At 47.0% G+C, this 12,542-nt stretch overlaps 1 protein-coding gene across 1 annotated transcript in view; it reads left to right on the top strand.

Moving 5' to 3' along the window:
• Positions 1 to 8,930, top strand: part of MAST3 (microtubule associated serine/threonine kinase 3) — a 53,755-nt gene extending 44,825 nt beyond the window's left edge. Inside the window, exons 23-27 of the mRNA XM_066634738.1 lie at positions 14 to 240; positions 1,014 to 1,136; positions 3,188 to 3,324; positions 3,660 to 3,841; positions 4,879 to 8,930. Coding sequence (XP_066490835.1) covers positions 14 to 240; positions 1,014 to 1,136; positions 3,188 to 3,324; positions 3,660 to 3,841; positions 4,879 to 5,996 — 1,787 coding nt within the window. The 3' untranslated portion in view covers positions 5,997 to 8,930. The remainder of the gene's footprint in view (positions 1 to 13; positions 241 to 1,013; positions 1,137 to 3,187; positions 3,325 to 3,659; positions 3,842 to 4,878) is intronic.
• The last annotated feature ends 3,612 nt before the right edge of the window (positions 8,931 to 12,542 follow it).

The following is a 12,542-nucleotide window of genomic DNA, read 5'->3' as shown; positions in this document are numbered from 1 at the left end:
AATTTTTATACAGATGATTTTGGCGGGGGTGCCCTGATGAGCCCCATCTCGCCCCGCTCCCTCTCCTCTAACCCTTCGTCCCGCGACTCCTCCCCAAGCCGAGACTCCCCGCACAGCAGCACCAGCCTGCGGCCTCCCATCATCATCCACAGTTCGGGCAAGAAGTATGGCTTCACACTGCGTGCCATCCGTGTTTACATGGGCGACAGCAATGTCTACACCGTACACCACATGGTCTGGGTGAGCCAGGGCTGCTGGGAGGTGGGGAGAGGATGAATCAGTGGGAGGGGAGAGATGTGCTTTTCCTTGGTACAACTGCAGGTGAGAGAGAGGCTGGTTGCGTACCTCTAAATGAGTTATGGTTAGACCCATTTAGAGAGCTAGAACTCAGCACAATTTCCTCATGCACAATTCTGCTGTCCAAGACTGGCAGGAAATCTCACCCACCACCCCATCTTCCAGTATATGAGGCTATGGGCAAAGGGACCATTCCAGACCAGCTCTGGCTGTGCACCTGACCTAAGCCGAAACCGAAGCATGCCGTTTCCTGGGTGCTAATCTTAAATATTGTCACCACCTCAGGGGCATCTTAACACTGCCCTTCCCTTGTGCTTTAATCCATCAATATTTCTTATTTGATTTTCTAGAGGATAACAATAATATTTACTGTTCCTTAAGAGGCTAAAAACAACACAGTGTTGTGCTGTGTAGAAACACAGAATTAATAAGAATAATAGAGCTATATTGGCAGGCTTACTGTCTAAATAAACAGATATAGCAAGAGGAAAGAGATATAGAAAGATTGTGGTGGAAGGAAGATATTTTATGGTGTAATACTGTGCCCCGTTTCCACATTACAAAGTCAGTTCAGCCATGAGAAATTCTTGCTGGAAAATGCTAACATAATTAGTAATGAGAGGTGGTCTGTTTTGCCTATCTGTCATCTTTTTCTCTCTCTCTCTCTCACAGAAAAGTAACACTAAAAAAATTTTTTTTTAATGTTTCTGTCACAGAGCGTTGAGGACGGAAGCCCAGCTCAGGAAGCGGGTCTGAGGGCAGGAGATCTCATCACTCATGTGAATGGGGAGTCAGTCCTGGGCTTGGTTCACATGGACGTAGTGGAGCTGCTGCTGAAGGTATGTAGCTGAGGCCAGTCTGGAAATGCACCACAAACATTGGTTGTCTCACCTAAGCAAATCCAAGAAAGTCTGCACAAGATCACCACCAAAGGTCACCTCTTCATCTGTACGAAAGCACCAATGCAGCCACCTGTATCTCAGCATTTGTAACTCAGGGAGCCCTGTAGGGCAGTGGTTCTCACACATTTAGCACTGGGACCCACTTTTTAGAAAGAGAATCTGTCGGGACCCACCAGAAGTTATGTCGTGACCGGAAGTGACATAATCAGGCAGGAACATTTTTCACAATCCTAGGCTGCAATCCTACCCACACTTACCCAGGAGTAAGTCCCATTCACTGTCACTGTTAAAAGAATATACATAGTAGTTTGTTAAAAATACAGGTCTGTAACATTTCCCCAAATGCAGTCACATACCATGGTAGCATTAAGTCTAATATATTAAAACTAAAATATTGAAATGAATGGGGACCCACCTGAAATTGGTTTGTAACCCACCTAGTGGGTCCTGACCCACAGTTTGAGAAACACTGCTGTAGTGTATATTTAAATAACACACATTCCATGGAATACAGTTTAGATTTTTTTTATTTTTGTGTATTTATAAAAATCATATATTCATACACATAGGACTTGGAATTTATTTTTATACATACACATGTGCACTCATGCACAAAATCTAACAGTGTTCCATTGAATGTGCCCATGGAATAGATATATGGAGGACTTGGAATTGAATGGTTGCTGAATGCCAAACCACACATTGTTACTCCAGTTGTTGTGAGTTATTTACAGTAACACCTCCCAAAATGCTGCTTCCTTTAGTGCAGTTGCCTCATTGTCCTGGCTGTGATTGACAGTTTCTGCAGCCAATGGGAGTAGTCTGTTCTGGCTAGTGTGGGTCAAGCAGCACCACTTTTCTGCCTTATCCTTAACGAAATTACCTATTGTGCTGTTTCACAAGTGTTTGGCTTTGCAAGAACATATCTCCTGCATTATGGGAGATATTACTATATTCTGAACTAAAGCCGGTTTTGGTGCGTGTAGGGGAGGAAATAAATATTTAAATATATTATTTAAATAATAAAGTAGAGGTGGGCAGACTTCAGGCTAACGGGATCTACTTTGTTTTTTAATAGAATCTCAGGGGCCCCTCGGCAGGAGCCTTGCTTTTGATACTAACAGCACAATGCTGGCACAGGCAGACTAGTGGGCCTGTGCAGTATCCAGTGCAACTCTTGGGCTGGCTGAGGCTCAGTCCAAGGCAAGGGGAAAAATTCCCCTTACCCTGGGGAGAGCCGCAGCGGTCCCAATGGGTCTACTCAGGTCTGCGCCACCTAAAGAGGTGATAAAGAACCAAGCAACCTGGAGCTGCCCTGTGCTGCCTGGAAATGGGGCTAGGATCCTGACCTTACTCCCTGCCTGCCCATGAGCCCTGCCCGCCCACTGTCTACCTTCCCCGAAATGCTTCCTCCATGCCCTCCCCACGCCTCCCGACACCTGCGCCGGCTAAGCTCTGCTGGCATGGACATACCTTCCGTCAGTGTGGTGGAGGCTGGATGCAGCCTCTGGGGGCCAGCGCACCTCCATGCGCCAGCCCAGCCAACTCCTAAGGAGGCCCAAATGTGCTTTACGGCGCGTTTGCGACCCTCCCGGGCTGGCACAAGTAACTTGTGCCAGCCCAGACACGGGGTTGCACCCTTAGTTTGCTTTGTAACATCATAGGGAGTGAACCAATAAATGTTTCATTGGCTTTGGCTATTAATCAGACAGCTAAATTCTGTCTCATTTGCTGCTTTAGGCATCTGAATGCTTTAGGCAAGGTTAAATGGGATCACAAGGCCCAAAATCAGAAAGAAATTGACCCCAAACCAGTAACAATGTGTTCCTTCCAAATTGAGTCCTGGAATGTGGGGGCCCTGCCCATTGCTATGCCTGCATTGTTCCCTCTGGTGTCCTCAGGGGACTCAGAGGAGTAGGCTGGGAACAGTCTTTTGTGCATTACACTGGCTCAGGTTATAGCAGTGGCCCGCTTTCTCTTTCTGGCAGAGTGGCAATAAGGTGGCGTTGAGGACCACAGCATTGGAAAACACCAGCATCAAGGTGGGTCCTGCACGCAAGAACAGCTCCAAGACACGGATGGCCCGGAGAAGCAAGAAAAGCCGTAAACGGGAGAGTCAGGACCGGTAGGTGGTGGCAGGGCTGTTTGTAGAAGTGAGGCGAACCATGGGGGAGGAGGGTTCTGAGAATGACTGAGTCCAGAGAATGACAGAATGTTGATTTATCTAGCCAGGGAATAGTGGCCTGTGGATCTTTCAATTTGTTGCCAAGCCCATTCAGTTCCTGAATCCCTCCCAGTCCACAAGTCAAATAATTAGTGTAGTTATTTAAAGCCCAAGTCCAGCAGTGACTTTGAGGGAAAGTGATTTGAATTGTGGCCTTCCAGTCTCATAGGGCTTGGCCTGCTTTTGTTGCCAGGAGTGGAACTCTTGGTGACTGCAACATTCCCCTCTTTTTCCAGGAGAAAATCTCTCTTCAAAAAGATCTCCAAGCAAACGTCGGTCCTCCATACCAGCCGCAGCTTCTCCTCTGGGCTCCATCACTCCCTTTCATCAAGTGAAAGCCTTCCAGGGTCTCCTACGCACAGCCTGTCCCCTGGGCCTACCACCCCCTGCCGCAGCCCTGCCCCAGACATCCCACCAGGTAGGAGTTTATGTTCATGCTTGTTATGTTCAAACATGTTCAAAATATGTTATGTTCAAACATACAAGCTGCCTTAGACAGACCCTTGGTCTGTCTAGCCCAATATTGTCTTCTCTGACTGGTAGCAGCTCCACAAACAGCTTCCTTGCTACCTAAGACCTTTTTTAACTGGAGAAGTCAAGGATTGAACTCAGGTCCTTCTTATGGGCTCCACCATGGAACTCTGGCTCAATTACTATACACTGCCTTCCATAGCTATTGGTCATGGTGGCTGCTTGGCACTGCCACATGCAGTAGCAGACTACCTCTTAAGTACCAGTTGCAGGGAATAACAGCAGGGCTGTTATCTTCATGCCCTGTTTCTGGGCTTCCTGGAAACATCTGGGTGGCCACATTTGGAAACAGTACCTGGACTTGATGGATCTTTCAGTCTGATCCAAAAGAGCCGTTGTTATGTCCTTGTTAAAAAGGGATTAGACAAATTCACACAGGAGGAGGTCTAACTGGAACGATCAGCCACAATAGCTAAATGCAGCCTCTGTGTTCAGAGGCAATGTAGCTCTGTTGCTAGGGGGAGGCAAGGAGCTGGAGGTGGCAGGTGCCCTCAGTCCCTGTTTGTGCACTTCCTGAAAGCATTTGGGCGGCCACTGCTGGAAACAGATGCTGGACTAGATGGATGTCTGGTGCAGCGGGGCTCTTGTGCCATTCTTTCGGTGATTACTATGCATCTTGGCTAACCACAAAGCCTCCATGGACAGTGGCAATTGATCTCTGAATACCAGGTGCTGGGAACTGACAGAAGGAGAGGGCTGTTACCTTCATGGCCTGCTTGTGCCCTTCCCAGAGTCATCTGATTAGGCACTGGGAAACAGGATGCTGGAGTACATGGACTTTTGGTGTGACCCAGAAAGGTTTCTTTAACACTTTGTCATGTACTTGCTTACACTTTCTGATATTAGGGATTGTTTCCTTTCTCTGTTCTCTATCTGAGCAACCACGTTGCATCCCTCCCTCTGATCTTTTCTCTTCTCTGTCAGATTCCATCTCTCCACAGAGCACCTCCCCATCTTCCAGCACACCCACCTCTCCAGCAGGACACATCCGACCCAGTTCTCTGCATGGCTTGGCACCAAAGCTCAGCAGCCAGCGCTACAAGGTTGGACGTCGCAAGTCCACCAGCAGCATTCCCCCTTCCCCCTTGGCCTGCACCCCTTCCTCTGTCCCGCAGCCTCCATCTCCTCAGAGGTCACCTTCACCACTCCCCTCTTTCACCAAGAACGTTCAGGCTTTCCAAGGCAAGACTCTTTCTCCACCCGCGATTGTCCGGCAAGCAGCCCGGCCCCGAAGTGCAGATGGGTCTCGCTCCCCACTCCTCAAACGTGTCCAGTCAGCTGAGAAAATCCCTACTTACCTGGCAGAGAAGAAGAATGCCAGCAGCCGGAAACTGATGCTAGAGATGCCCATCCCAGGAGATGAGGGTGCTGGGGAGGGCAACGCAGCCACCCTGGGAGATAGTGCCGTTCCCCGACTTCGGGACTGGCCTGGGGACCGTCATGACCGGGACCAAGAGATGGTGGTCATGCGTCGGCTGAACTTGTCAGAGCGCCGGGATTCCTTCAAGAAGCAGGAGGCTGTCCAGGAAGTGAGTTTTGATGAGCCAGAGCTGGCTGCCAGCAGCGAGGGCCAGGATGAGAGCAAGCCCATCACTGCCTGGAGACGCAGCTCGCACACCGCCTCCTGGGTGGAGGACAGGCCTGGCCGCTCACCCCTTGCTGCAGACCCCAAACTGCCCTCTGTACCTCACATAGCAGTGCAAGGAGAGGAGTCGGCAGGGAGCACAACCGAGCAGGAGCATCAGGGGCCCTACCCAGTCCATCTGGAGGCTCGCATGTACATTGAGCAAGAGGACGGGACAACGGCCATTGAGTACAAGAGCATTTCCTCACAGCGCCAGGGTAGCCGGGAACAGAGGGAGTCTTCACCGACTCTTGGAGCTGGGCACAGGACAAGTAGTGGGGAGAAGGCGGTGGACTCACACTCAGTGTTGCCCAAGGTCCAGCTAACACCCAAGGGGCCTGTTAAGGCCAGCCTGTTCCTGGCAGACCCAAAGGAGGACTCTGGCCAAGGGCAGAGAAAAGCTCAGGAGGAAGAATAGCCTAGTCCCGTGAACTGTGGGGCTTTCATTTCCTTCTGCCTGACACCCATTGGTCCTGTCTTCCTCTCCTCCCCAAGAGACAACTTCTTATTCTCCTGGGACTGAGGGGGGTGGTGATTCAGGCTGGAGATCAAGGAAGGTTCTGGAATCTTTCTGTTAACTGGAATGGAGTTCCTATTTCTGCCACACCTTGGGAGCAGTTCTGGGCCAGTGGAATGGTTGAAGCTGCCTCATATTCTAGGGCAACAGGAAAGAAATAAGCACCTTAGCTGCATTTCTCTTCCTTCTGCATGCTAAGCCCAAGCATTGCTGGCTTTCCCAGACCTGTGTTGCCACAGCCTGCCTTCCCCCTGGAATGGAAGTTATGAAACATTCTCTGCTTCATAACTTCTCCCAACTATCTTTGGTTGCAGGGAAAGAACTATAAACACTTGGGGGTCCCAACCATGTTTCTTGTCCTCTGCAATGCCTAGAGGTCTTATCTGTGCACAGGAGGGGTAGGAAAGAGAAGAACATCTTAGAATATTGGTTCCAAACCTGCTATATCTCAGTACATAGGTGTTCTGGTACTGACATCTCCCCAATACTGCAGTCTGTTCATGCCAGGGGTTGGTTAAAGCCAGGGCAGGCCCAAGACCTTCTGGTGCCTGAGGCAGTGGCACTGAATGCCAACCTACCCACCACACAAAGCAGCACACCAGCTGCCACTGCTCCTCCTCTTGCTTCCTGGATCTAGAAAGGAAGAAGTTGAATGGACCAGAAGAGGAAGTGTGGCTGAGAGTGGTAAGCCAGAATGTCAGAGACATGCTTGGCCCTCAGTCACTCCCCTCTCCACCACACTTCCACTCCCAGTGGCCTGTTTGTTTTTGAATCTGAGGAGGAGCAACGGAGGTCAGTTCCCCTGTCAGTCTGCTACCTGAGATGTCCTATCTGTTTGGCACTGTGTCTGCAGCATCTGAACAAGTGGAAATTTTTTAAGGAAAAGGAGTTTTTTTTTTTGTTTTTTTTATTTATGTTCTTAAGGGTTCCCTGGAGGTGAATATGAGGCAGGTGTGAGTTTAAAACCAACTGCCTCAGAAAAGGCCTCTACACAACCTCTTTCTTAAGTGAGGTGGATTGGAATCCCTCACAGGGGGTGAGCCTTGGAATTGCCAGGCAAGCAAGTAGCAGCATCTCTGTGCTCATGCTTCATGAGACGCGCATACACTGGAGACTTGAACCAGCTTGTCGGCCATGTCTCCCCCTGACAAAAAAGACCTCAGGGAGCTATTGTTTTGGTTTCTTCAGTTTGCTGAGAATTCTCTCTGGGAGACCCCTTTGGCAGAGTTGCATGTCCTGGAATGAATGTGTGAATGAAGTTGTGACAGTAGCTTCGCAGTGGATGCTTACTCTCTAACGCTCAGTTCGTGGGCAGGCTTTCTTGTTAACTTTTCTAGATAACAAATTTATAGGGGAAATCATCAGGCTCTGCAAATCTTACATTCCAGCTAATGAATCTTTTTATTGGTGAAGAAGGCAACAAAAGAAAACATCTAGGATTGGAATGTTTTTATTCCTTTTTAAATGTTCTTATTCACATCCTGACCCAGCACATTACAGTAAAATTTTTCATGGACTGGGGTGGGTGTGGTAATCTAGAACAGAATTGGCTGCTTGCAAACAAGGCAGATATATGTATGTATTAAATGCTCTTCTAGGGTGTTATTTCATATACACAAGAGGGACGTGTTTTCTGAGCCAATTTCACAAGCATCTTGGCACACGTGGGGAAAGTAAAAACCGCAGCTCATGCTCCTACCTTACGGTGGGCGCTATTTTGACTGTTAGCCAGACTTCATTCATGCCTGCTACATCAGACCTACCACCTGTCTCCAGCAGAATCCCCCTTATGCTGCTCCTCGCCAGACAGCAGAAAAGTGTGTTTCCTGTCTGACCCAAATGTTAAAACTTTTAATTAAAAAGTGACCATCTCATCAGCTCCCTTAGCAGAATCCTGAGTAACCTTTCTCCCTCTTTCTTCACCTCATTAAAGTCCCAAAGATTTCCCTGTGAATCAAACATTGAGTGAGATGAGAACTGTTTCTATTTTGATCATGGTGTGGTGAGGAGGGCAAAGGGCTCCTTTTGGGGTATCATCTTCTTGCTTGTCTCCTTGTACAGTTTGCATCCCTCTGGATATTGAAATACAAGTCTGTTCCCCTGTTTTGTCACTCCAGTGAACTTGTTTCCAGACCTAATGCTACAGCGTTAGTTGGCCTTCCAGTTTAACCGATTTTCTTCTGTCTAAAAACAGATTTTCTTGCAACTTAAGTCTGCTTCTCCTGTGTCAGTCTTTTTGGTGCTCTGCTTTGTAAAACAGCAAAAAGTTTGCCCTGTTGCTTAAGAGGCTGGACTGAATTCCACCATTAACCAGCCCTGAAGTGCTGGGTGACCTCAAAGCTCCTTCTAAAAGCATACAAAATCACAGGTAGCCATGTTGGTCTATTAGAAGGAATTCAAAAACTATAGTCTGGTAATAGCTTTATTGGGATCAACCTAAAGGATACAAAGTTGTGAGCAGCAAGAGCAAGAACTCAAGACCTCTGAAAAAAATTTTGTGTGCTTTTCAATTAACTTTGCCAATTTGCTGCTCCTTGCTTGAGGCCCCCCCCCCCAGACTCCAGTGCTTCCCTAATGGGTTTGGCTTGCCATTTCCTTCCTCGCCCACCTGTATTAACCACTGAGGAATTTACCATTGCAGGAAAAAAGAAGCAGAGAAAGATTTGGGGTAAATCTGATATCCTCTTTCAAGCCTACAGAGACATACATAGAGGGTCTCACCTGACTGGAGATATGTTTGCATTTAAAAATAAAGCCCCTTTTTGTTCATGTTCAGCTGTACAAAAGGGTCCCTTCCAATGGAAACCTGTTTAAAAGAATAAATAAATAAAGCAGGACCTGTGTTTTCCTGAACTATCAGCTACTATGAAGTTATTCAAAGCAGAGGTTTGTGGTGAAATTGTGGGCTTCCCCAGACTTGAACCCCAAAATCCATCCTTTTGGGGGGAGGGAACATTCAGGAAGCTATTCCCCACTTGATGCTTTGTGGAATCTTTTTGGAGTTCTTTAATCACAGATTAAATTCACCCTGGCTAGAAAATGAATTGGGGTCTATGGATAAGGCCATAGGCCCATCTTCCTGTATCTCACAGTGGCCCACCAAATGCTTCAGGGATCACACAAGACAGCAAGATATAACCTGTGTCCTGGTGTCCTCTCCCCTAGTCTATGCACTTTTCAAGAAACACCTACTGTCCACTGGCTCTTAATGAAGTGTGGGCTGGGCTTCCTCTGGATTCAACATGAGAGCAAAGGGTTGGGGAACCTCATATTTTGAGCACATTTGGGTCTCCATATCATAGCAGTCCACGATAGAATTGACACACAGGTGTTGCTCGTACTTAGGGCTCTGGTCCATTGGTCATTTGGGGAGAGTCCATAGTCTAGTGCTTTGCATGCAGAAAGACCCAGTTTCAGTCCTTAACAGCATCTCAATAGGACTGGGCTGGGTAATCTGCCAGCTGTCAAAATAAGCATATGGAATCCAATATATCACAGTTCTTACTCAGATAAGGCAGCAGCATCATACATACCAAGATAGTTGCAGCATCTTTGGTTGGGGAAACATGGGGGTGGTGGTCATGATAGGGTGCCTGTGACTTTAAGTGCTGTGTGAAAAGCAGAAATACAACAGGTGAATCTTTATAGGAGTAACTGGGCTGGGCAAAGGCTCACTTTTGTTATTTCTGCTGTCATTTACATGATATTGGTAGGGTAGGTGTGACCACCCTTTATGGGAAGGCCATTGTTGCTCTGAGAAGACAGTGTCACTTGAAAGGGCAGGTTGCTGTCTCTGGTAGGTCTTCTATTTACATATGTTAATATATAAGAAAAGCACTACTGGATCAGGCCCATCTAGTCCAGCATCTTGTTTCCCACAGCTGCCTTCAAGAAGCCCACAAGCAGAAAGGCATACTTCTCCCCTGTAACTGTTATTCAGAGTTATATTGCCACTGAACTTGGGCTGCATATAGCCATCATGACTAGGTGTTGTTGATAGACCTGGTTGCCATGATTTTGCCCAATCGCCTTTTAAAGCTATCAGTACTAGTGGCCATCACCACTTATGGCGCAACTAATTCCACAGACTCAACATGAACTGACTCAACACCCCACAGCCTCAGGCTTGAAGATAGTGCTGTACATCCAATGCAATTCTGCACATATTTACTGTGTTCAGCGAAGCTTGTCCTCAGGAAAGTATGCATAGGATTGCAGCCTTCATATGTGTGTCTCTTGCCTGTGTCACTCTGCTGAGAATTCTCCTACCCGCCACATTGTTCAAATATCAACTTGGCTCTCATGGTCCATTGAAATTGCGACTGGAACATTGGAGTTTTAAAAGCGAGCTCTGCTTTATTGCAGCGCAATCCCACTTCAATATCTACTCAGAAGTAAGTCCCACTGTGTTCAATGGGTCCTTCTCCCAGGAAAGTTATAGGATGGCAGCCTTGATGCAAAGGCAGGGTATATATGCCTATACGAAAAGTGTATGTGTCTAAATACTGTACTCCCACACATTTTGGTGTTTATTAACTCCTGGTCCAAACAAAAGCAAACAGATCTAAATTGCTTTTTTCCTGCAATTGCTCCCCAAAAGTGATACTTTGGGTTCCTGGGAATTCAATGACATAAGAACAAGTCTTAGACAGTTTCCGAAGATGCTCAATTGAGGATTTGGCTACTTCTGTATATTCATGTTCAGTTATTGGACAAGCAATTGGGTACTTTCGTATTGGCTCCGGCAGCCTCGGCTTCCATCCTCTATCCCTATTAGCTATAGAGATAGAGAAATAAAATGAGTTACAGAACATTAGTTGATTTCTGGTTGTATTTGGGCTGACTGTCTAATTCCAGAGTGGTCAAATCACATCTCTATGCAAAAGCACCTTGGTATAGGGGCAGGGTGACCAGATGCAATAGAGGACACAGTATTGGGGTGTTTTTTTGGGGGGGGGGCAGTGGTTTTAATTGGATTTGGCTGGACAATGTATGTATCAGGACAGTATATAAGGTTGTAACCCCTATCCTCATTTCATCCTCACCTTGACCCCATGAGATACGTTGGCCCAGAGTGTGACTGACTGCTCCAGGGTCCCCAATAATTTTCAAGACTTTGGTTTTGCTGCAACAGACAGCAGTGAATGGTGCAATGGGCCTCAGTTTAACAGACAATTGATACTTTCTGCTCCACTAAACATTAGTCATTTATGTTTTGCACTTGAGTGTCTCCATTGACTTCAGTGCATTTAGAGTTAAGGGACTTTGAACCCAATCCTATGCATATCTACTCAGAAGTTAGTCTCATTATAGTCAATGAGGCTTACTCCCAGATAAGTGTAGATAGGATTGCAACATTTCAGCATTAATGGAGACTTCTTCTCCCCCTTAGTTAAATCGATGGTTCACTGTAATGAGTGCTGCTGAGTAGTTGAGTGGGGATTTGAACCCAGATCTTCTGGGTCTCACTCTAACCACTACACTACACTGACTGTTCTGTCAAGTTCTTAAGGGGGGTAAATAGGACTACACTGCAAGGTTGTTTTCAGCAATTGTCTCTTACACTCAAATCACTGATCTGCAATGTGGAGATAACACAGAACTACTGAGTGGATCATCATAAGCCACTCTTTTTAAAACAGCAAAACAAATAACAATGCCATCATTAAAATATATGTTGTTCTGAAAAATAAGATCTTAAAAGTAAGCCTGGCTTAAAGACCTCCAGGCACCTGAAGTCAGCGTGCCACATGCTGCTCCCCCCTCCCGGGCAACATGCCATCCTCTGGCCCTCCCACTCCTGGCATGGAGAAAGGTAGTGCAAAGAATTATTCTCTACCCTTCGACTCTCTTTTTTTCCATGTTTCTTTTGCCAATGTAAGGAGCGGAAGAAGAAGCTGCAAATGGGTGTAGCGGATGACTCCCTGGATGACTCCCTGCCAATCAACTACCTGAGGCAACCGCCTCATTTGGCTTCATCGGTGGACCAGCCCTGCTTAGAAGCAGACACAGTACTTTTTTAAAAAACAGAATAAGCAAAAAAAAATCTCCAGTGCACAGCTGATCGCTCCCCTTCAGCACTGCATTTGAAACAGAAGGAACCTGTCCTATCCAGCTTTCCAGTGCTGATGCAACTGTGTGAACAGGTGGGGGCTGCACCCCACTTTGGCAGGGGAGTGATTGTGGAAGCCTCCTCAAGGTAAGGGAACATTCCTTGACTTACATAAGAAGAGCCCCTGCTGGATCAGGCCCAGGGCCCATCGAGTCCAGCTTCCTGTATCTCACAGTGGCCCACCAGGGAACACATAGATCAGTGTTTCTCAAACTGTGAGTCAGGACCCACTAGGTAGGTCCCCATTCATTTCAATATTTTATTTTTAATATATTAGACTTGATGCTACCATGGTACATGACTGCATTTGAGGAAATATTACAGGCCTGTACTTT

This window comes from Tiliqua scincoides, chromosome 8 (assembly GCF_035046505.1).
Source record: "Tiliqua scincoides isolate rTilSci1 chromosome 8, rTilSci1.hap2, whole genome shotgun sequence".
Classification (NCBI taxonomy): Eukaryota; Metazoa; Chordata; class Lepidosauria; order Squamata; family Scincidae; genus Tiliqua; species Tiliqua scincoides.
This window is presented reverse-complemented; position numbering and strand designations above follow the sequence as displayed.